General features: G+C 37.7%; 2 protein-coding genes across 2 annotated transcripts in view; one reads left to right on the forward strand and one right to left on the reverse strand.

Annotated features, from left to right (window-relative positions):
• The window catches only part of LOC113226473 (phosphofurin acidic cluster sorting protein 1), a 252,829-nt gene that overhangs the window by 53,530 nt on the left and 175,030 nt on the right, over positions 1–24,269 (reverse strand). The gene's annotated exons all lie outside the window — the stretch shown is intronic.
• Positions 501–20,176, forward strand: LOC113226474 (NADH-quinone oxidoreductase subunit B 2-like). The gene is made up of 5 exons (XM_026459105.1): positions 501–637; positions 2,817–3,057; positions 15,625–15,752; positions 18,756–18,981; positions 20,016–20,176. The coding sequence occupies exons 1-5, from the start codon at positions 594–596 to the stop codon at positions 20,130–20,132; spliced, it is 756 nt and encodes a 251-aa protein (XP_026314890.1). The 5' UTR covers positions 501–593; the 3' UTR covers positions 20,133–20,176.

The raw sequence follows: 24,269 nt of genomic DNA on the forward strand, positions 1-24,269 counted from the left end.
CTGATTTAAATGACAGTATATATATATATATATATGTATATATATAATAACGCATACACTCATAGGCCCGCACTAGAGAAACCTTGTGTCGCAGGTGCCATGGACACACTGACATGAACTCACGAGACGGCCCCAGAATCGAACCTGGAACCTCTGCGTCGCAGCTCAGCATGGTTACCGTTCGGCCATTACATTCCCATCATGTGGTTTCATACAAAACACTACGGGTCACTACCATGAATTTTTGACATCCAATACGCTGAAGCTGTATAAATAATAAACTTCAGTGTAAGGATTTTGTTTTTTTTTTCGTGAATGGTAAACTTTTGAACATCAACCGGAATCTTATTATGTAAAGCTCTATTTGTGATATGTTAGAAGGTAATGTACTACAGGTGACGTTATTGTAAAACAAGAAAGCTTTTTAATGTCAATATCAAACTTTTTACATTTCCAAATTTGCAAAAAACGCCGCACCTGACAGCTTACATTTTACTGTCAAATTGGTATAAGTCAAATTCAGATCGTCCTTGGGGTTTACAATATTGTTCGAATAGTTTTATTTTCTTTTTAGTGTAATTCGCTTTGCAAATATGTTGCGGGTTACTGGGAATATCGCCAAAGATATTTTGTTCAGGTCGGTATTACTTATGTTGATAAAATAAATAACCAAAAATCACATCCAGTGCTTGGTCTCAAATTAGGAAGTTCCCTGTACTATGAGTACCAGAGTAAGAGCAATGCTACACGAAGCGTTGCGTCGCCTGAGCGGTGATGCTAAGTTGTACTAGATATAAATTAGACTACTTGGCGACGGAAAGCATCGGACAAGAGGCCAGGAAACAAAGCGGGGAGGGGTGCAGCGGGGCGTAAGGCTGGTATCACAGCTGTGAGTACGGTCCGCACGAACTGTCCAGCTGCGGGCCATCCGCATGCGTGGAATCCACAGTGCTCTGAATCGAATACTTGTTTAATTTAGTGCGGGTATTCATGGACGACTGTCGCCTACAATGAACTAACTCTAACGCCACACGTATTACTCCGCCCCGGTGCTCCACGCGGACGGTCCGCAGATAAATCCGCACTGCTCTGAAACCAGCTTAAGGGTGCGTTCCCACTGACGCGGAGCTGGGCGGAGTGAAGTAGAGAAGAGCAGTCAAATTCTTTCTCTTGGAGAGATCATACGTCATGTTTTCGGTAAAAAAAAAGAGCAGCGCTTTAATTCGCATCTTCGGTTTCATTACGTGTGTATGTTATCAGTCGTGTATCCCATACACATGGACACTTTCAATTAGCTTCTCATGCATTTTGATTCACATGCAATGTCGATGACGAGTGAAATTTATGGCGTAATATCGCGAACTAAACTAAAACGCAGCGCACGAGTCCTTTCCTGACCAGTCTACCATACCCGCCGCGCCGCACCGTCCCGCTACCCTACCGCATCGTGCGCTCCGCTCCGCTCCATTTCCACTGTTACCACTGTTACCACTGATGCGGAGTAGAGATTTCTAGCACAGGGATTAGCCAATTCACTCAGTGGAAACGCACCCTAAGGTTGTGACACCGCATTGCTCGTGTGACACTCGGTGCGTTGAAATCATGTGACGTGACGTTACGTACCGGCAGCGCCCGTGTATCTAACGGAATTCACCCCCGTTACACCCAAAATACCCACAGAGAAAAAGTGCCTTCTCAAATATTTTTTGTTGTTGTAAATCTTTTTTGTATTCTAATTGGCAGGAAGGTTGCTCTACAGATTCTTAGCCTTCAGTCGGACGTGTATAAAAAATTTGTAAAAACAAAAGGAATTTCTCCTTTGCCCTGTTTTCTAACATGGACTCTTCTTTAAATCATTAGTTTCAAATTCATTTGAAATATTCACTTCCATTTCTCGAATATACTTAAATCAGTAGTCAAATATGCATTTTTTGAACATCTATGCTTTTCCGAGTTATGGTGAGGTGTGAAGGGGGACAGGAGTGCCGTAAAATTTCGAAAGTTTTATATTTAAAATTTAATATTCTGGAAATAACTTTTATATTTTGTATTCAATTTTGTTGTGTAAATTACCGCCAATACGGTCCCCATACCTACCGAAGTTAGACCGCATATTTACGATGCTTCTTCCAATCGCTGGTCTGCCACAGAGATCAACACAAGGCTCATTCATAGTCATGACTTTGCCCACTACAGCTCCAATCCACATTCTGCTGTTCAATTTATACCATCTCCCGAGGTTTTGTGATAGGTTTCGAGCGGTAGGCGAAATTTTGTTTTAAACCGCTTCAGCATTATTATTAATCAATAATTCTACTTAAGAAGCTTCCTCACAGCTGAGGATGATGACTCCACTTCATCCTGCCAACCATTTGCCTCCAGCGGTTGCGTTCAGTTGCATGATGTAGTGTGGCGGCTGACAGGTAACTCCAGTTGATCGGAGTTGTGATCCCATCACCTTTTGAGATTCCTGCTTCTAGGTCCCTTGCCCTCCTTCCCTGTCACCGTCAAACGTCCAGGTTATCGGCAACAGCTAGTCAAGCTTGACACTTGAAATTCAACTTTACGCCACTTGTAATAAGAGCCAAAGCTTGATGAGCTCCTGACTATACTGAGCGTGGATACTATTTTATTAAAATGAAATAAATTATGACCTGTCTCTTAAATTAAGAATACGGGTATCAGAATTATTGGATATTGGTTTACAAATAAATTTTAATACCGCGATATTGTCCAACCGGTTTATCTTAATGCACCGGCTTGCTCCAGCAATAACCAATTGAAACGAAATCAACTAAAAGTATCCTATTTCTCAGGAACCAACTGCGTAATCTCAAGACTCCAGTTATTCCAATCAAAGATGAAAAATACCCACGCGAGACTGCTCTGATAAAGAGTTTTGTGCCTACCACAAGCCTCTGTGAGACGAAGCGTTACAAAACGAGCAAAAGTGTAGCCAAAGTTGCACCGAAATTTCCGCCGGTCCCTCTTCCAGGAAGCAAGTACTATAAAGTAGGGGAACTCAGACGATATTCCCCCTTTCACTATACTGGACAGGTAACTAACTTTGAATACGATGGTTTCGCTTTCTTCGTCAGAGTACTTATGGCTTGAATGTTAATTATTGAATGATGTAATGAAAATTGTATCTTTATTAATGTCTAAAAGTTGGCATTTTTTTTATTTATTACCAAATTATTGTAAGAACGCTTCAAAAAAAAAATAGAAAAATGACAGAGTAACGTTCTTTTTATTAATCACTTTATGTTTACAATTGCACAAGAGTTACTTGGAAGTTGGTACTCAACAGTGAAATATGATTTAAGTTCATGCCAAACAATTCCGACCATAAAATGCAAGGGAATACTGGTAAATGGCGTACTAGTCGATAAAGAGTATTCTTAACTGTCTGAGCAATTTCATAATCTTTGCATTTGTCAACGACGCAGCGATATTAGAGTGAAAAAAGTACAAATCTTAGCTTCGGCGAACCATACTGAACAGTGCAAGTCTGTTAAATCGTTTTATAAAACTTGTGTTTCGTATAGAAACATGTTTCCAACGTTCGCTTGCATTCGATGTAATTGCAAAGAGCTTCGTTCTATTAACTGCCACGGATCTCTTTTAAGCTAGGGTGTAGGCCTTAGTTTGAAACGCTGGCCCAATGCTAGTCGAGGACTTAACCTTCTTTTGCTTCTGTTTCATGACTATACAGCGTTGTATAAAAAGGGCGAAAGCGTCATTTCGCAAAATTTTTTAGGGGTTTTAGCATGTTTTAGGTTTTTAATTACTATTTTCAAAATATTGACGTACTGTTTTGAAATTAAATTTTGGTTTTAAGTTTACTACTCAACAAAATATTTCCTTTCTACAAACAAACAATTAACATTAACAACAACAGCAACAACAAGTAAGTAAGGGTCAACAGCATATATCCCTTAGGTCACGTTTATTCGACACGAATTTCGTCGCGCTCACGCCGCGCGGCGACCGCGTGGCCGCCGCGCAGCCAGCACGTCCATCCAACTGTCATGCCAAAAGACGCTCTATTTATTTAGCTTTTACGTTTTAACTTAAATGAGCGTTCCGGGCCTGGAGCCTGCCTTGTCTTTGGTCTAAGCGATGGCTACGCGGAATTTAAATGTTGTTGCCTAGTAAATTGAATTCAGATTCGCCATTAATGTACGTGCAAGCGCGGTAACTTGCGGTCGAAGCGCGGCGGCCGCGCGAGAACTTTCGCGTCGTGTAACTGGGCGCTTACAAGTGGAACGTATAAATGGTATCATGAAGTGTAAACATTTCAATTGGCGAGTAATCGTTCTCCGTACTATCAGCACTACAGACGCACAAGAGCAAATATAGAACACAATCGACGCAAAAATATATCAAATCATGTGTATATTACAGTCTCATTGGTTACACGTTGTTATAATTATACTTATAGCAGATTTGTTTTCACTGACCCTTGACTTTTGCGCGGCAGATTTAAGTTAGATGTGCAGTTTAAGTCTAAGCTTGAGCTAAGTTTAGCGTCAGTATTATTTGTATACCTTTACTTTCCCATTCGTTTTATTCTTTGTTTTAGCTGACATATAGGTGTCACCCACACATTTTGAACTAAGATCCCAAGTCGCAATCTCATGTAAAGCAGTGCGTCTAATTCGACAGTCTGTTCGTAACTCATTTTAGGTCCTTAATTGAATCGTAATAAGAGTTCATGGTAAGGGCCCAGTACCTAGTTCGCTACGGAATAACATATTTCTTCAGTAACTAACATAATTTATCTTCGCAAGACCAACATTATTGAGATATTTTTCATCACCCTCAAAACATAATAAATAACTCCCCGTTTTATACGACAAACAGGATAGAGCTCCAGATATTAATTACAGGAAACTGTGCAGGGAATCTCCGTAGAAATGACCTCTATTCCGACTAGTTCAGTCAACCAGTTCAGTTGAGTGAACTAATAAGATTTTTTTTTTTCATATTCACACATTCTAAGATATACCTAGCCAGTAAGATACTGACACACTTGAGGGATTTATAATGTGTCACGTCTGACAAGTCTATTACAATGCCTAGTAATGAAAGTATTATGTATTTACAAAGGTACTAATCTTTGTAAAGTGGATTATTCCTATATATCTGGAAAAATAGTTTCATTTCCTATGAATTATTCCTCTTATGAAAACCATCAATTTCGGTCAAGACCTACCCAAATGGGTATCACTTTCGCGGACCCCTATTAACATATCATGCAACCCGAATTAAAATTTTTTCACTGACTTGGACCACTTAGAGCTTGCAGTGGACCCCCAGGGGTGGATAAATACCACTGTGGGAAATCACCGTTACACACAGATCCTCTTCCGTAATAACTGTTAATCTAGTAGCAACAGTAAAGCTCCCTGTGAAAGAGTTCCTTAGAAAGAGAACCTTACCTATTTTTTTTCGTGCGCCTCATGGTAAGCTACACGCCTGTCCATATTTCTGCCGCCAAGCTCTAAGTGAACATTACTGCGTTCCAATTTTGAAGAGTACTGGTGCTGATGAAATTACAGGCACATGGGACTTGTCAACCTACGTCTCAGACGCGCCACGGGCGCAGTGGCAGTGCCCCTCAGATCTTTGCGATTAATGGTGAGGCCAGACGTGCGTAATTTTGTGAGTCGCGGTTTTTGAGTCGCGTAGTTTACATTCGACTGAAATTCGGTTGAGGCGCCAGACGAAAGTATTTTATTCAGTTGCTTTTATGCGTTTGTACGGGGTGTTTGCGTCGTATAGCGTAATGGAGCAAGAAACGTTTCTACTCACGTGCATCCATACCAAAGGACCACTTCTTTCACCCCTTCACCGACCGAAATTCAGATATAAATAATGCGCGTGAGTCGGCAGACAACTCATTTTGCGTCGTCGTGTGGAACAAACCAGACTTTTACATGAAACCAAATGCAGCTTAAATTACGCAACTCACAACTCACAACATTGTGTTCGTCTAGCCTCACCCTTAGGCCGTTAAACTTTTAGGCGTGACCAAAAAAGTAATACAATTTTACTCAGCTTTTAAAAGCGAATTTTGTTCACCGGATTGGCAATCTCAGTCCATTACGAGGCTGTCTACAGTGCAATTTATGCGTTAGTTGCAAAAATTCAAACTTATTTATTTAATGTTGCTATTCTTATAGTCCTCGAAAGCAGTGATCGCAGCGTAATAGGAAAAGAAAAAAACTTATAGCTTACGGTTTTTTATTGATAAAATACATTTCTGTAATCTCGAGGGTAAAAAGTAATTCGTAGATTAAATGGGGCGCAGCACAACAATTATTTACCGATAGGCCTACGGACACAATAGGGCTGTTACTTGATTGGTTCCCGTTGAAGAATTGATATAAAATGGAAGTGCTTTCAGGATAATAAGGTATCGTTCCTTTGTGATTGATCTGAACGAAATGGATTCAAAACCAAACCAAATTGAAATGAATATTTCATATAGACAAAGAAATGTTAGGCCGCTCTATCTTACATTTCGCTCGGTTGAATTTTTAAATGTAGAACTTTTCCTATTCTAGTGTCTAAAATCATTTTTCTCGTTCCATTTCGTTACTTATTGAAACATTTTTCTCGTTTTGTTACGTTAGTCGGGACAACTTTTAGAGCTCTGTATTTGGTAGAATAAGTTCAAATATGCAAGCGTCCTCAGTCAAAGTCAAATAATTATTTATTCCATAGGTAAAATTAATAAATTAATTACACTTGAAAACATTCTTGAAAACGTCATTTTTTAAGCTATTGCTCGTTCACTGTACCGACTTCCCTGAGAAGAACGAGCAAGAAACTCTAGGTGTTGCTCTTTTCAAATAAATGCTATAGAATACATTTTGAATGATATTTGTGTGGAATCTAGACTCACATTGTATTATTATACATCTTTATTTAACACGTAGCCTACAATTCTGCAATATGACTTTTCAATTAAAATACTTTTAATGTAAGTTTTAAACTTAGGAAATGGTCATCTTAATATATGCTGCAGAAAATATTGTAAAAACGCATACAATTCCCCATAAAAGAAACGTTTACCTTAGTTAAACGAAATAGTGGTACCATGAGTTTGGACTTAGTTCTAAGGTGAATATTAAGGATATCTTCCTTTCTTAACGAAATTACGAATAGTTTCAGGGGCATACAAAATATTTGAGTACATGTACTTTGATGCCACAGTCATGATACCGGTCTCTTTAAACTTTTCTCTGAGAGAAACCCGAGAACCTAAACGGTACACAAAACTTCACCAGAAGTCCTCCGCGACGACTCCCACCTACGTGCTGCACACAGTTATTACCGTTTAGACTAGAGCGATCTATTTAAATGTGTTTATTTTTGTATGAAAGTAAAATCTGGTTAATTATTAAAAGTTGCTGTTTATGATGTTAGTCATACAATTTTGCGAGTTAGTATTTTAAAAATAACCCTGAATATTATCAATTATATTATATTGGTAGTTTATGGAAACACTGTACATTTCTGCCTAATGCTCTACATACAGATTTTTGATGTTCATACCAAACAGCCAAACAGAAAACTGACAACATGGTGAACGGATTCTCCGGACAGTTTAGCTATGAAATATTTTTTTTAATAATAATAGCTATTGGACTAATAAACTGGAGTCTTTACTAGGCAGAGAGATCCTCACCCTTCCAGACTCAGAGTATATCATTTGTCCAGTTCGTTCCGGTTTTTAAGGTAAGGGTGCTGGATAAACTACAAGCACATGAGACACTTTACGTCTCAGAGTGATGATCGCAATGGCAATTTAAGCACTTCAAATCTTTGTGATTTAAAAGTCAGAAGGCACGATCGCGTTGACGAGATCAATTATGTTTTCTTACATTATGTATGTATGTTAGTCTATAAGGTATGTATTTATGGGTATTTGTAACCGGAGTATAAAAAAAATACAGGTCGTGTCACATACTGCCAGTTACACGACTTGATATCATAATAACTAGCCTAGATTTTTAGGAGGTGAGGTGTGGGGGGTCGCCAGTCATTTCCCGCAATCAGCGCGCTGTTATTTAAAGCGAAAATAATACAATGTATTAGAATACACTACAGTGCAATATAATGCAATACAAAAATTCTTTATTGTAGAAAAAAAAATCAAATATAATATAATTAAAATAAAAAATAAATAAGCGGTGGTACAATGGGCGGTCTTACCGCTTTGAGCGATTTCTGCCAGACAACGAAGAAGAACTCATAAGAAAATTAGAACAATTTGACACAGATCCGTCGTCGACAAGCGCTCGGTGGCGGCTGGCGGAGCAGCTAGCGGCGCGGTTTGTCGTTAAACTGCTGGGCAATTTGAAAAGACGGATGACGACATCCCGAGTATTTTGTGACCCAGTGTTTTCCACGACGTGCATTACGAAGACCTATCAATACTTGTGACTCATTATCAATACACCAAAAAGCTGATTGAGTACAGTCTGTTCTCAATATCAGTGTGACATCGACATTGGCAAGAGGTCTCTTGTCAAAACGTTCCTTTGCAACTTTCATTATCTCTCATTTAAATATTGTCTTAATATTTTTGTCACATTGTGTTTTATTTTTTGCTATAAGTAATTACTGTTTAATTGATTATTTCATTACGTATTTTATAGCTTTAAGTTTTGTGCGTGTACTATAAAATAACCAATACTTTTAGATAGGTAGACATTCAATCATGCTTAAAATGAAACGTACGTACAAGAACGTTGCCTAATCTACGGTCGAAGTGAATCGATTGTGTTGTGTTTTTTCATCAATTCTAAAATACAATGTTTTACAATTTCTTTATTCCCGACTTCTAAAAATATACAAAAATATATTGATAACTAGGCATAAACTAAAACGCAAAATTATACTAGCAAAGTCCATGAACGGCACTTCGTCGATTTTGGGACAGCTTTCGCCATCCTTCTTTCAGATAAATGTTACCCTCACCTTAAACCATAATCCGTCACAATACAATTTGGGAATTTCACACGTTCATGAGTATTACACATCTTTGAAATCTGGATAAAGCACAAGTTCGGCTCTGCCCATTATCAGTTCGCCGCCTTGGACTCGGTGGAGCGAAGAGCAAAGAGATTAATTAACAACAACTCCCTTGAGGAGTTGAAGCTGCAAAGCCTCGATCATCGCAGAAAAGTGGTTATCGGTTTTCTATTGGATACAATTCGGGGAAATTTTCAATCTCAGCGTTCCTCCTTCACTCGACTAGAAGGACCGGAACACTCCATCCTTATGTCGTTTATATTTTTTTTATAAAATCAAGTGACGGAACGAACAAGTCGTGCGCCTGATGGTAAGCTACACGCCTGTCCGTAACAGTACTGTGCACTCACGAGCTTTAAATTGTAAAGATGCACTACCACTGCGCCCGTCACCCTGAGACAAGTCCCATGTGCTTGTAATTTCACCAACACCTTTACCCTTCAAAACCGGTGAACACAGTAATGCTGACATTACTGCTTGGCGGCAGAAATAGGTAAGGTGGCAGTATTTCCCTGGACGAACTCTTTCATAAGGAGCTCTACTGCTATTAAATATATCACCCATTCGCACTAAGCGCTTTACTTCCTCCATTCTAAAGCCAACCGCAAAGTAATGGAATATTCTACCTATCTGTGCTTCTCGAAAAGTACAATTTGGGGCTATTCAAGGCTAGAGTGAATAGGCACGTTTTAGAGAAACGCGTATCATCGTCGGTCACATCGTCGCTTAACATCAGGTGAGATTATTTATAAAAATAAAATCGATACAATATTCTTAACTTATCGATCCAATCTACCGTACTGTTTGAATGAACATCTAATAAATATGAAATGGACTATCTTAAGCTGTCCCAGCTTAATATCACTGCCTATTCAGAAGTTGTTCAGGTCGGAGCTTTGCGTGACTTCGCATTAATGAACAAAACGGTGGCGACAGACGATAGTTATGCTAAAATTATATCGATTGCTGCCTTTATCGCAGCTTGCTACGCAAATGCATAAGACAATTGCTAATGCTAAAAATCTTTAGATGGTAATGCTGAAACCAATTGATAAATTGTGGTAGCAGCAGAGCTCCTTGTAAAAGAGTTCGTCCAGGAAAGTACTGCCTATTTCCACTGCCAAACAGTTACGTGAGTATTTATTACCATCCGGTTTTGAAGGGTGCAATGACGGTGCTCCTCAGGTCATTAGGATTTAAAGCTCTAAATGGCACTGCAACTGCTTTGGACAGGCGTGTCGCTTACCACCAGATGCACGACTTGTTCATCTTGTCACTTGGTATCATAAAAAAAAGCTTGCTACGCGAATGCACAAAAAACTTACTCAAGTTAAGAAAATCTTTAGATAGTAATACTGAAACAAATAGATAGTTTCAAATAGAATGTTGGTATGTAGTAATAGTTTCCAAATTAATAATGTAAATGAATATTATTGGATTTGAATTTATGAAAATTTAAACGAACATTATCTCCAATGAATTACCAATAACTAGTTCATACTAAAATCAGTCTTAGCGGGTATTTGCTCCGTACCATGCTGGTATTTGTAAAGGCATGGACATACCTTTTTATCAGTGTTTTGTTTTGGTTTAGCAATTATCGAAGCCTAACTTGTAGCTTCAAAAGTCGTACCCTTAATGTAATAAACATCTGTAAAATAACAACCGTGAAAAGAGAGAGGTTTGAAGATTCTATGGAAGAAATTATGCTCATCTTGTGACTATGCGACCACTTTTATCGCCATCTCGCCGTTTTATCACCCTTTTTTGTAGTTCCTGGCCACTTACTTTTGAAATTTCGAATCGTCCTCCAATTCTTTTTCTTCGTCATTCTTACTTTGCTTCGTCCCGTCGTCACTTCCATCAAAATTCTCGAGGAGAAAAGACCTTTCATCATGTCAACCTGAACTGCTTACAAAGCAGCAATATATTACTTACAACTTGTATAGTTCTTTTGGCGTAAGTCACGTTTGTCCGTAGGGAGTGTTTTTATATAATTGCACCTGTTTTTATACCATTGTTTTTGTTACAGCCTGTTACATTCTTCTTTCTTCCCTTCGCCTTTTCCCTAGTTATTACGTATACCTACTACAATAAAATTTATGTGGATTGAGTATACTCTCATTATTACGCAAGACCCGTGTGACAGTCTATTTATTTATTATGGACTACCACATCATATATGTATATTACAGCATTTAAACATTCAATATACGGTATTACATCTGTTATATATGGCAATTACGGTGTACATAGTATTTACAATAAAGGGGTTAATAAATTATATAAGCTTAAATTATTAATAAGAATCTACTGTTTAGGTTTCAATTTCAAATTATTTTTACAAAAATATCTCGTTGTAAAATTACATAATTAGTTTCATGTAGTTCGTTGTTATTTGTATGATTCATACGATAAAAGCACGATTTATGATCACATGTGTCTTTATTGGACATAACAGTGTATATACTTAACTATTTACATATGATGCAACGTATTTATGAAGCTTGTTATAACAAATTTCGTCGCCATTGACTACTTTTGTGGTCAACAAAAACACTCGTTACAACGGACCATCGAGTAACTCGATGTAAAACCTTTAAATTTGAAAGTGCAAGAATTTAAAAATATCGCTTTAAAACTACCACTCCGACTTGCAGATCCAAATTTGCGCAGACAAGTCTGTGGGGAGATTCTTGGAGAGATTTATTCGGATTGGAATTTTATAACAGCATTTTCCAGTTGTGGAATTATACTCTTTCATGATTGCGCTAAAGGTTTAAGTTTCACGTACGACAATGTTCCTTTTTTTGTTTCAAGTCATCAAGTAACGGGATAAATTAAGCATGCGCCTGGTGGTAACCGACACCCGTAACGGTTGTAATGCCACTCAGAGCTTTAAATCGCAAAGACCTGAGGGGCACTACCACTGCGCCCGTCATCCTAAGATATAACGACTCATCCGTAGAGTAAAGATCTATGTGCAAGACTACTTGTTCTCAGGACATAGTACATTTCGATCGTTCTTCTTCGCTGTGGATGTCAGATCGATCGTTGTTCGTTATTATATTTCCGAAACGAAATAAGATATATAAATTATCAAAACATTTACACGGGCCTTAGTTTGAATAACGAAATCATTATCGTAACGTACTTATTGTCTTTTCACTATATAATCACATCGGACTCTGTTCTTCGGATGAGTCGATAAGTTGACAAGTCCCATGTGTCTATAATTTCACCAGCACCCTTAGAGCGATGCTACATGATGGGTTGTGTCGGACCTGTGACGCCTGCGGTGACGCTGCGATATATTACATATAATCAGGATGATATGGCACACGCGACCAAGGGGCCAGAAGATGAAGCGGAGAGGGGAGCTGTACTGCGCAATGCAGAAAATTCGCAACGCAAAAAACTACGATGCGAATTGCTGCGATGCGATTTCGTGCGGCAAGACATCTCACTGTCACGGTTCGGGTAACCATTCCTTCGACAATCATCAACCGTACTGAACGTATTTTTTAAACAAGGTAGCGACATAGATCGTAAAAAGAATGTTGCACTGCTGTTATTGATAAGAAAGTATAGGAAAACAACACAAAGAAGATTAATATCGCAGGAATGCGTGACGCCATTTGCAAAATTTTTGCGATACGTCGTCGCGTTGCATTACGAAGATGCAACGTCCCGACGCACCGCCCATGGTGAGGCATCGCTCTTATCTTTCAAAGTCAGAACGCAATTACTGCTTGTCAGCAGAAATAGTATACGTAATTTTAAAGAACGTTTTTTTCTATAAACATCACTAACATGGATGGCTCGAAAGTCACTGTTATCGACTAACCACTCTTTGAGACTCTTTGGACATGTAAGATTCCTTGTTCCTTCATAGGGACAAAATTATTTAAATATATTTTACCAGAATTAAACATTATTTATTTGATATGCCAGGCCTTGATACGCCATATATCTCTGGTTACGAAATTGTACGATGAAATCTATGAATGTAATTATAATAAAAATACGTCATTATATTCAAGTACTTATTACAAGAATACGTCCCGAATTTATATAAAGAATTTGCGAACATTCAATCAATTTCGACAAGCAAATCATTGAAATGTACATCAAAGATAATTCCGCGAATAATATCCAACGTGGAGGGAATAACCGAATACGATAAATTCACTTTACGAATGTAAAAGGGATGTGAAGAATCTCATCACTATAAGTATAATGGAATTCGTCGTACTCTTCTCAAAGAAAACAAATTTACATTCCTTGATCGAAAAGAAAATATGGCGTGTCATCCAGTCGGACGAAAACCTTTTTTCACACTTCGTAAAGAAGATACAGCCACCTTATATATTACTAGCTGGTGTCCGCTACTTCGTCTGCGTAAAATAAGACTACGAGTAGCCTACTGTTACTATATTAATTTTCATAGTTTCATTGGTTTTCCATGCAGACTTTCATCCCCTATTTCACCCCCATTAAGATTTATTTTTGTGACAAAAAGCCTAGCCTATGTCCTTCTCCTAGGTCCCATCTATCTATATATATATGTTAGTAGCAGAATAGCTCCTTAGTTATTTTTGCCGCCAAGCAGTAATGTCAACATTACTGTGTTCCGATTTTGAAGGGTAAGGGTGCTGGTGGATTTACAGGCACATGGGATTTGTCAACGTTTCAGGGTGACGGGCGCAGTGGCAGTGCCCCTCAGATTTTGCGATTTAAAGCTCTGAGTGGCACTGCAACTGTTATGGACAGGCGTGTAGCTTACCATCAGGTGCGCAACTTGTTCATTCCAACACTTGATATTATAAAAAAAAATAATTAAAATTAGTTCTGCGGTTTAGGCGTTAAAACCTAATAGACAGACAGACAAAGTAACTTGCGCATTTACATTTCGCATACATACATAATTTCCATTACTAAGTTTGGATTATAATCGTATAGAAGTGATTGTCGTGTGAATGGTAGTTAAATAAAGTGTTCTCTAAATAAAACTGGTAAGACATCAATTTCACTTATAAAGCAATTTGGTTAGTTTTGAAAATAGTTTTGATGTAAATTACAAGCAGCGCCATCTAGGTCCAGCTCTCTCCACAAGGTAAACACCTCATGGACTAGTGACCCCGTAAGCTAGCAGAACACTGTAGAAACTGAAATGGTACTTATGTAACATTTTCATAAAACTGGTAAGACATCAATTTCACTTATAAAACAGTTTGGTTAGGTTTAAAAATAGTTTTGATGTAAATTACAATCAGCGCCATCTAGGTCGTGCTATCGATTTAAAAGCTAGGCTCTTGTTGTTGTGGAGTAAACGCCATTCAGGCCTCTGTGACGTTATTTGATTGACCTATTGCTACGTAGGGTTAAGAAAATTAAACTAACGACTAAGGGTTGAAGTAGAGACAGTTAGGTGATAGGGTCGTGAAAGCTATGTGCTGATTCATCTAGTTTACGTATCAAGTTTCGCCACAACTTGCGTTTGATAAGTCACACATTAGCGTAGTTATGTGTTTGGATTTAAAAGTACAGTCGACCGAGTTGCACTTCATTTAAACGTAATAAGAGTATTCGTGTAACACTTTAGTAGCAGTAGAGCTACTTACATATTTCTGCTGCCAAGATTGTAATGTGAGCATTACTGCGTTCTGGTTTTGAAAATGTTATTGGTGAAATAACAGGCACATGGGACTTATCAACTTATGTAAACAATAATAACACACACACTCAACATAGCCCCGTACTAGGGAAACCCTGTGTCGCGGGTGCCATGGACACACATATAGACAACCACAATTTACACCCAAACTCACGAGAGAAACAAACGTAGGTCATACAAATATTTCTCCCGGCCCGGGAATCGAACCTGGGACCTCTGCGTGGCAGTCCGGCAAGGTAACAGTTCGGCCACAGAGGCAGTTCAGTTTGTATCAGGGTGACATGCGCAGTGGCAGTGCCCCTCAAATCTTAGCGATTTAAGGCTCTGAGTCGCACTGCCACTGCTATGGACAGGCGTGTCGCTTATCACAAGAAGCACGATTTGTTCGTCCCGTCACTGGTTATCATAAAAAAAAACATTATCAAAAAACTTAGGTCGTAATTTGTCAGTTTCCTGTTAAATTATATAGTTACAAAATTATACAGGCTCGGCAACTAGTAATTTTCAAACAAAAACATTATTCCAACTTAACGCTAGATATTTTCTACAGATTTTGGAATTCCATAAACTAAGGAAAAATATTAAATACCATACATTATAATGAAAAATATTATCTACACATAGGAAATGAAACTAGTTTTCCGGATTTAAATCGCGTATATTTGTTTTTTCAAACAAACGGTTGACTGTGTTAACCGTGACCATGGGACCTGTAAAGGGCCCGAAGCGTCGACGCGATTTAAATCCGGAAAAATAGTTTCATTTCCTATGTGTAACAATCGCGAAAACCTAAGAACTCGATAAATATTATCTACAAATGAAAAAAAGAAATATAAAAATTGAGCGTCCAAATTACCAAATTATTAATATTAAATACAAGTAACAACAAAAAATTTCAGAACTCAATGGAGTGGGTTATGGCGCGGGCTGATGACATTCTCAACTGGGGCCGCAAAGGCTCCCTGTGGCCTTTGACCTTCGGGCTCGCATGCTGCGCTCTGGAGATGATACACTATGCTATGCCAAGGTAAAAATATGTCAAAGTGATTTATTCATTCAAAATAATAAATCGATGTTTAATCTGATGAGAATACTAAACCGAACTTAGCACGTAAGGCGTAAAGAAGAAACAGACATAGCAGAATCATAAAAGCCTTAGGAGAGTTGTATATGTACAAAACTATATTGCAAATAAAAGAATAAATGAATTTTTTTAAAGAAATTATTTGCTCAGTTTGTATTGACGACGGTGGCCTAACGATTTACATTGTGGGCGCTGGATGCGCAGGCCTCTGGTTTGATCCCCAGTGGGACTAAATGGAGAAATCAACTTTTCTTAATTGATTTTTTTTTTAGTATAAAAGCTAAGTGGCGGGAACAAGTCGTGTGCCGTTAAATCGCAAACCTCTGAGACATAAATTGACAAGTCCTATGTGCCTGTAATTTCGCCAGCACCCTTCCTTCCAAACCGGAACGCAGTAATGCTCACAATACTGCTTGGCGGCAGAAATAGGTAAGGTGGCAATTCTTTCCTGGACGAACTCTTTCACAAGGAGCTCTACTGCTATTACTGGTTCTAGTCTGGATGTTCGTCACAGAATTCCGTTGCTCTGGTGTTCATAATACAGGGAATTCCCTAGTTTGAGAGCAGGCAATTGGTGTGATTATCTAGCACATATTACTTTACTAGCCTTTTTTAATAAATTGATTCCTACCAACAATTTTATGGCACTGGCAAATCGTCCAAGGTAAAAATCTGAACAAGGCATTGCAGATGTTTTAAACACAATAATATAACGCTTTATATTTAGTTAGCCACTATGTTAGATTTAAAAGTTTCTATCAATGAAAAAGGAAAAACGACATCCAGTACATTACGGAAACCGGAAACCACTGATACAGCAGACACATTCATAGAATAACCAATCAGAGAACACAAACAAGATTACCTTAGTTTTGTTCATTTCATAAATAGAAAAAGGTACAGTTTATACAAAGATATACAAAGATACCTGATCCCCGTAACCGATCTTTTGGTTATGAGAACATTGTTATGCATTCTACTGAAAAGAGTTAAAGGGATTCCAGCTTCTTGGTTCAACGTTATAAATCGTTTTAAATAAATATACGTTAAAAATCAAACTGGCTTAAAAAGTTTCTTAAAACATCATTCACTAATTATACAATCTGGGAGTCATACTAAGGTACTCTGGGCAAATAAAGCCCTAAAACTATATTTCAATTCATTACAACGGCGTGATACTGTGTGTACGTTTAGAACGGACCAATATATACTAGTATACCTTACAATTAATTTTATCGCGTATAGTAATCAAACGGTCTAGTAGTTACTTCGCAGACTTAAAGAAACTAGAAATGTGTTAACATTACCAGGCCCGAAGTTTGTGAAATGCCAATTAACCGCGTACCTGAAATCAAAATAAGAATTTGTTAGAAAAAGCAAATAAAATTATGTTTTTTTGGACTATTACTTGGAATATTACTGCTCTACTTATAAAAAGTAAAAAAATGTCAAATGTCAATGAAAAAAAAAAATTTTTTTTTATATATAATTAAAATAAGTGCTCATTTGACCTCCATCTCACCAGATGGAAAGTGATGATGAGGTCGACGATGTAGTATGCACACCTAAATAATTTTTAGCAAAATTGAGTTATTAACTATATCCGGGATAAGCAAAATTACGAGATCTACAACCCCCCTTTAACCGGGTTTTTAATATTTTATTTAGTTTCAGTTTTATTGTTAAGCTAAATCAGCACCATTGACCAATGTCAATTGTCAGCTAAAAACAATTTTTTAGTATTGTCATCTAACAACAATTTTTTAGGTGACAATAAAACTTCAGGTGACCATATCTCGAAAGTTATGACAAGGATTAAGTCAAAAACTAAAAACCATTTAAGCGTGTAAAATACAAACTTAATTTCAAATAGTCAACTCAAGATTTTGGCTCATAATGCCATACCATTGAATGGTTATCAGAAATGCTTTGTTCAGAAATCACAGTTCACGACACGTTTGAAAAGGTCGTCACGATGCAGCATTCCGTTCAAACGATAGAAAAAGTATTAATATATAGCGAAGACGATGTTCTGTTTGCCTTTTATAAATATTTAAGTCAATGTCGTTTGAGTCAGACATGATATTTGATATGTGGTTTAATTTGTGTGTAGTCGTTGCACAACACATCCATTTGAGTGTATCATCCAATTAATGCTTTAGTCATGTGCCTTTGCGTACTGTGATGAGAACGACTTCTATTGCTGTCAAGATTAATTAATTTTAAAATGTACTGTGTTGATTGAAAGGCATCAAAATTATCAAGGATTATTTTGAGGAAAGTTAAGATTGCTGCAATTTACGTGACATAAGTGATATAAATTATACATGATATAAGTGACGGGACGAATAAATCGTGCGTCTGGTGATAAATGACAAGTCTACTCGTAACAGTTAATTGCAGTGCTATTCAGATCTTTAAATTGCAAAGACCGGAGAGGCACTGCCACTGCGCCCAACACTCTGAGACATAAAGTTGACAAGTCCCATGTGTAAGCTAAATATAACACTGCTAGGACCTTTAGGAGATTATTCCTATCAAGAAAACACTAAATAAATCTTAACTCTTTTTATTTCGTAATAATCTTACTGACCACTACAAATTCGAATCAAAATGTGTCGTACCACAGACAATACAAAAGTTTAGTTTTGATCGATATGCGGAATCGAGTATAATTGATTTAAAATAATGTTTCTATATTACGTCAAGTAAATCGTTCAACAATTGTGCCTGTAGTTACACCAGGACTCTTACCGTTTAAAACCGGAAAGCAGTAATGCTCACATTACTTCTTCGGGGTAAAAATATGGTTTGGTGACAGTACTTCCCTGGACGAACTCTTTTACAAGGTCCTCTATCGGGGTCCTCTATATAAGAAAGATAGTCTTATTCAAGAACCTACTTGTACAGCATCAGAAAAATAATCCTTTTCGGTCCGTCTTTCAGATATGACATGGATCGTTATGGTATGGTGTTCCGTGGTACGCCCCGACAAACTGATGTCATCATTGTCGCGGGTACCGTGACCAATAAGATGGCCCCGGTATTTCGCAAGACGTACGACCTGATGCCTGATCCTAAGTGGGTGGTTTCAATGGGCAGTTGTGCCAATGGTGGTGGATATTACCACTACACATATAGCACTGTCAGAGGAGCCGACAGAATTGTTCCGGTAAGAAATTTTTGTTTTCCGATATATTAGATAATTTCATAGAAGAAGCGGATGTACCGCATAATGTATTCATGTTATAAAATTGGTTGGTTTTTCGAAATCTTAAAGGGTGTCGAAGTGTAGATTACCGTAATGTGCGCGAGCACTTACTTTATATACATTTTATAGTTTTTTTTCCTTTTGAATTTGTATTCTTTTTGACGTTATGTTTTTTAACCGACTTCAAAAAAAGGAGGAGGTTCTCAATTCGACTGTATGTTTTTTGTATGTATGTTACGCGATAACTTCGTTATTTGTGAACCGATTTTCATGATACTTTTTTGGTTGGAAAGAGGGTACCTCCATAGTGGTCCCATTTAATTTTGAAGAAAATAAGAAAATCATGCACCTTTAAGGGTGGCTGTTCACGCTTGAAGATTCATTTTTAAATAGCGCCTAAATTTTATTATAAGATGCAATTATTTTAATGGTTGATTTTGCTATTCTCCAATTCAAGGCGTTTTTCTCTCTCAAGTAGTGAGAACCGATTTTTAGTATCATCTCCTGTATCAAGTCCCGTGTAGTAGCGGACTAGGGGATGAATCCGAGTTTGCGCACTTTCGGGTAATCGATTGCAATAAAACTTGGTAACTATATGTAATTCCACGTACTTTTGACTTTCTTTGGTTTTTTTATTGATATTCAGTTGTTGTCATACAAATCGTTACAATATTCGTTCACAAAAATCCCAAAGGTTGGATTTCTTCCCTTTCTCCCAATCAAAATCACAACGCAAGCGTCTCGCCAACAGCGTACCTTACAAGTACAAACTAAAAATGAAATATTGAAAATTGGAAACCCTAAAAGATATTTCAAAGAATGGAAATAAATGGGTATTAGCTTTCGAGAACCCTTTTCAAAGAAGTTTCCCAGAACTACAAAGAGGTCAGAGTTATTCAAAACTGTTCATTCGAATTGCGTTTTCGTTATCGGAGGCACTCGGTGTTAAAAATGTCAAGCGTGACTGGATTTTAACCAAAGATATTGCTTTCCAGGTGGATATATATGTACCCGGCTGCCCGCCGACGGCTGAAGCCCTTTTATATGGCATGCTACAGCTCGGTAAGAAGGTGAAACGCATGAGGGTTTGCATCAGTTGGTGGCGTCATTGATTTCGTTTACGTGACCGCGTTATGTCGTTAAAATTAAATTATGGTTCTTTTTTAACTTCCAAGTTTTATTTGGAGTTTACAAACGGGTTGTAAGGTACCATAGAATCACAAAACACAAACATCTGTTTACGTTACATTGAAGGTGTGATTGTTTAAACATGCTGAAGCAATTATTTAGGGTTTCTTCTCATTATCGTTTAATAAGCAACTCGTTCAAGTTCTCAAGAAATAAACAATTGACAAACAGATAAAAACATTAAAACGCAAGAGGGACATAGAGTGGTTACACACGGCGGATTTATAGGCGATTGCATATAGGCAATCGCGCATTTGTATCGATGCAGTCGCGCGCTAGCATCGCGTTGGCATCGCTGCTTAAAATCGCGCGTGTATAACCGCTCTTAATAAATAAATAAGTCGGCGAACTACAAGCTAGGTTTATAGTTGAGATTACTAACGGTCTTATCATCTGTGGTATAGAGTTTAATTTAAATTTCACTGTAAAAGTGAACGTGCCGTACTACGGACATATTTGTATACACAAATCAATGGTTCAGTAAGAAGTAACGACTTCCTTTCATGCATTAATTAGTCCTTAACGAGGTCCTGACGCGAAGTTCCGGCATTGTAAACAACTGACTGTCTCAATAATTCACTTAGGGACATCTGGCTCAGATTCACGATGAAGATATAAAAAAAATATAAATAAACGTGGCAATCACAATTCGACTTGACCGCACTGTTATTACCTTTGATAAATACTTCGTCTAATAGCTAACTTCATCAAATGCTTCAATGGTGGTCATGTAGATAAGATTTTGTAAAGAGAGTATAGATGGAAACGTGAGTATAGGTAGACCACGACGTACATATCTCGATCGGATAAGTAATGTCCTTAAAAAGGCCAGACTAAAAATAAAAAGAATAAATGGGCAGATAATTTGGCGTCAGAAGTGGGATAGAAATTTAAAATAATTTTCTTAATTTCGTTTTAAAGTAATTTTAAAGGACCTACTCACCCAAAAACCAGAACTAAAATAGTTTTATTTAAACATATTGATGCGTGTAGAGGAGGCAAAAGGAGCCATGAATCTCCTCTCTCTCTCTGCCTACCCTTGCGCGAGATAGGCGTGATGGTATGTATGTAAATATTTCATCAAAGAAGTTTATGATTCATTCAGATCTTTTACGTCACAAGCAGTGGGTATATTTGATGGTCAGGGACAAATTTTACTGTGTTTTTCTCTTGTGCATTTTATTTTTTCACGATCGAGCGAAATCACGAGCCAGCTGTCGTCACAATATGAAACGGTTATTAGTTTAAAAACGTTTTCCCCAGTCAGGCTGAATGTTCGCCAGAAACGTTGCGAAAAGGGCTTTATTTTAGATGACGATAGAGCGTATTTTAAAGTGACGTGGAAATCTCAAAATAATAAAATACCATTAGTGGATGAAACACGACTCTTCGTTCCGGAAAGAATAAAATCGGTTGACATACATAAATGTCACGTCCTTTTCCCATCGGGGTAGTTCTTTCACTTTGTACGGTCCTGACACACCTTTCGCCTCATCAACATGCATCAGTGCTTTCATACATGATCGTCAGTTCAGGGCACTCTTGACCTGATCTTTCTTTAGGACGTCCTCCATTTGGTCATCGTAAATTCACCTTGGTCGACACTTACCAACCTGTCCGTTAACACTCGCCTTATAATCTTCTTTCATTCATAGTCTCCACGTGTCCGAACTATCTAACCAATTAACCGTTTAAAATCAGTTTACCAAACGTCCAATGTCATCTGATGTTAAGCGACAATGTTTCGTGTTTGTTCAGCCGACGCCTATTCACTCTCTCTCAGCCTTGAAATTGTAGCTCTCGGGAAACACATACCATCATCATCATAAGATCGCCACAATGACCGCTCTTATGCTGCTTGCATCCAGCGGATTCCCTCAACCTTTATCAGGTCCTTGTGGGTGGGCCCTTTGGCCCCGTCGGCCAAATCTGTTTTGCGAGCAATGTTTATACATATGTATTCATTATGCAGTTATTATGTATGATTTCATTGCCGGCATAAACCGGCAATGAATTCCTCCATACGCATCAGGAAAGATGCTAGATCTAGCCTGGCCATGGAAGCAAAACAAATTAGACTAAATAATTATCCATATTTGCAATCCATGACCCGACTGAAAACCAGGTCACCGGCACATCAATTGTACAACTGATTGATAGACGGGTTGACCCCAATCTGATACGGACAATTTTGTGACATTCAAGTCCGTTCTTGATTTATTGAAATAGGTAGTATTTCAATAAATCAAGAACGACGAAGATATTCCGACGACTTCTCCCTGGATCAAAAGTGCTCTTTTGTACCAAATATTACACAAAAGCACTGCAAAGTGGAATGTTTTTTATCAGACTTGGGGTCAATTACTAATTGCAGAATTCTTCTGATGTCTAAAAATATTTGTGTGCCCAAGTGTGTATACGATTACGTTGAAATATTTTGCTATATCTTTCCTAAGATTCATAGTTAGAGCACAAGCATTCGAATAATGATTGAAAAAAAGAAAGAAGGTAACGAAATCCCTGAACAACACGAAACTATCGAAAAATAGCAACTCGAATCCTTCCTAAGCAATATAAAGAAAGTTATGATAAAATAAACATACAAGAGCTGTTTACAAGGGTCATAGGGTTCAGCTTTTTTCTTGAACCGTCATTTAACAATGAGGTCGTAACGTTTTATTATCCGGGGGCTAGGTAATAAAATGCGGAGGGTGTTAATCCTCTGGTCTCGACTCTTGAGAAGATCTTGGGCTTATACGCTATAGGTGATTTTCTACTGTTAAGGCGACAAGGTAACTAACTAGAGCTTTGACGTCTGTTGTCAATTAGATATCTCTGCACGAAAATTAGTAAAACAGAATACTTATGGATCATTTTCGTCTTCATTTCATACGTATGTGAGTATCGAATTTGTCGTGTCCAATTTTAAATTTGACTTACTGATTTCTATTTCTAAGCACTATAAAAGCCCTCGAACTAAGCACGGGTAATGACAAACTGATAATATTACTGCCTATTACGCAATAGTAATCATCATATATTGCAACACATGGTAACACCGTGAGAATTGTCTAGTTACGTGAATCAATTCTGATCTCGATAATACATAATCGAAGACGTAATAACATCAACTAATAAACTCGATGAATTGATTGAGACGTGATGGATGACACAACGAATGTGATTTGCCTTAAGTACAGGAACTTGGTCGTTAATCGAGTAAAACCTACAGCTAAACGTTGTGTGGGAAGCCATCAGCCAAATGAACCGACGATCTCATTGAGATAGTAGGGAGTCGCAGGATAAGGAAGGGGCAAAACCACATTGCTGACGACGCTGTGACGCAAATAAACTAGGCAAATATCGAGAAGTGTATGGTAAACGCAGACAGCAGAGGTCTACAGTTAAGCGCATAAAAAATCTTAATGGTGTCTGGAGTTATAATATACTTTAGCTGACGTAAAACAAGTTTTTCTTTTTCATTTCCGGGCATATTTATATTCGTTTACAATGTATCTCCGGTACTTTTTATTTTATGCTTCCGCTCAGGTGCAAAGTAAACTTGAATTACAATGAATCATCATATACGATACCTCACAGTGTCTGCAAGCCGTCTGGTTCGAGCTTCCTTGACCCAGCAAATGTCTTGCGACGATAATTACATTTAATGACGGTATTCGTCACAGAATAGACACCTACTATTATTATTTCTGATACTCCGACATCGATGATTGTGTCTTTATCAGTTTCATAACTGACTATATGTGTTATTTCACACTTGTCTTTGTAAAGCTTTAATTCTAGAACAAAAGCACATAACTAAAAAATGCTTCATTAGCAAAGTATGTTGTTCCGTGTTGCTTATAATGCCAGAAAGCGGGAAGACACTGCTAGAATTTCAGTTGAAACAAATTAATTTCACTTAAGTACTTAGTCGGTCGATGTATTGATTTAAATGAATGATATTGGTTTTTGACTAATGGATACATAGATGCAGGAATTACTTTGCTGAAGTCCATGTTACTAAAAGTGGATGTAAATTAATTATTTTTCATGCAGTT

This window comes from Hyposmocoma kahamanoa, unplaced genomic scaffold (genome assembly GCF_003589595.1).
Source record: "Hyposmocoma kahamanoa isolate Upper Pololo Valley unplaced genomic scaffold, ASM358959v1 192, whole genome shotgun sequence".
NCBI lineage: Eukaryota > Metazoa > Arthropoda > Insecta > Lepidoptera > Cosmopterigidae > Hyposmocoma > Hyposmocoma kahamanoa.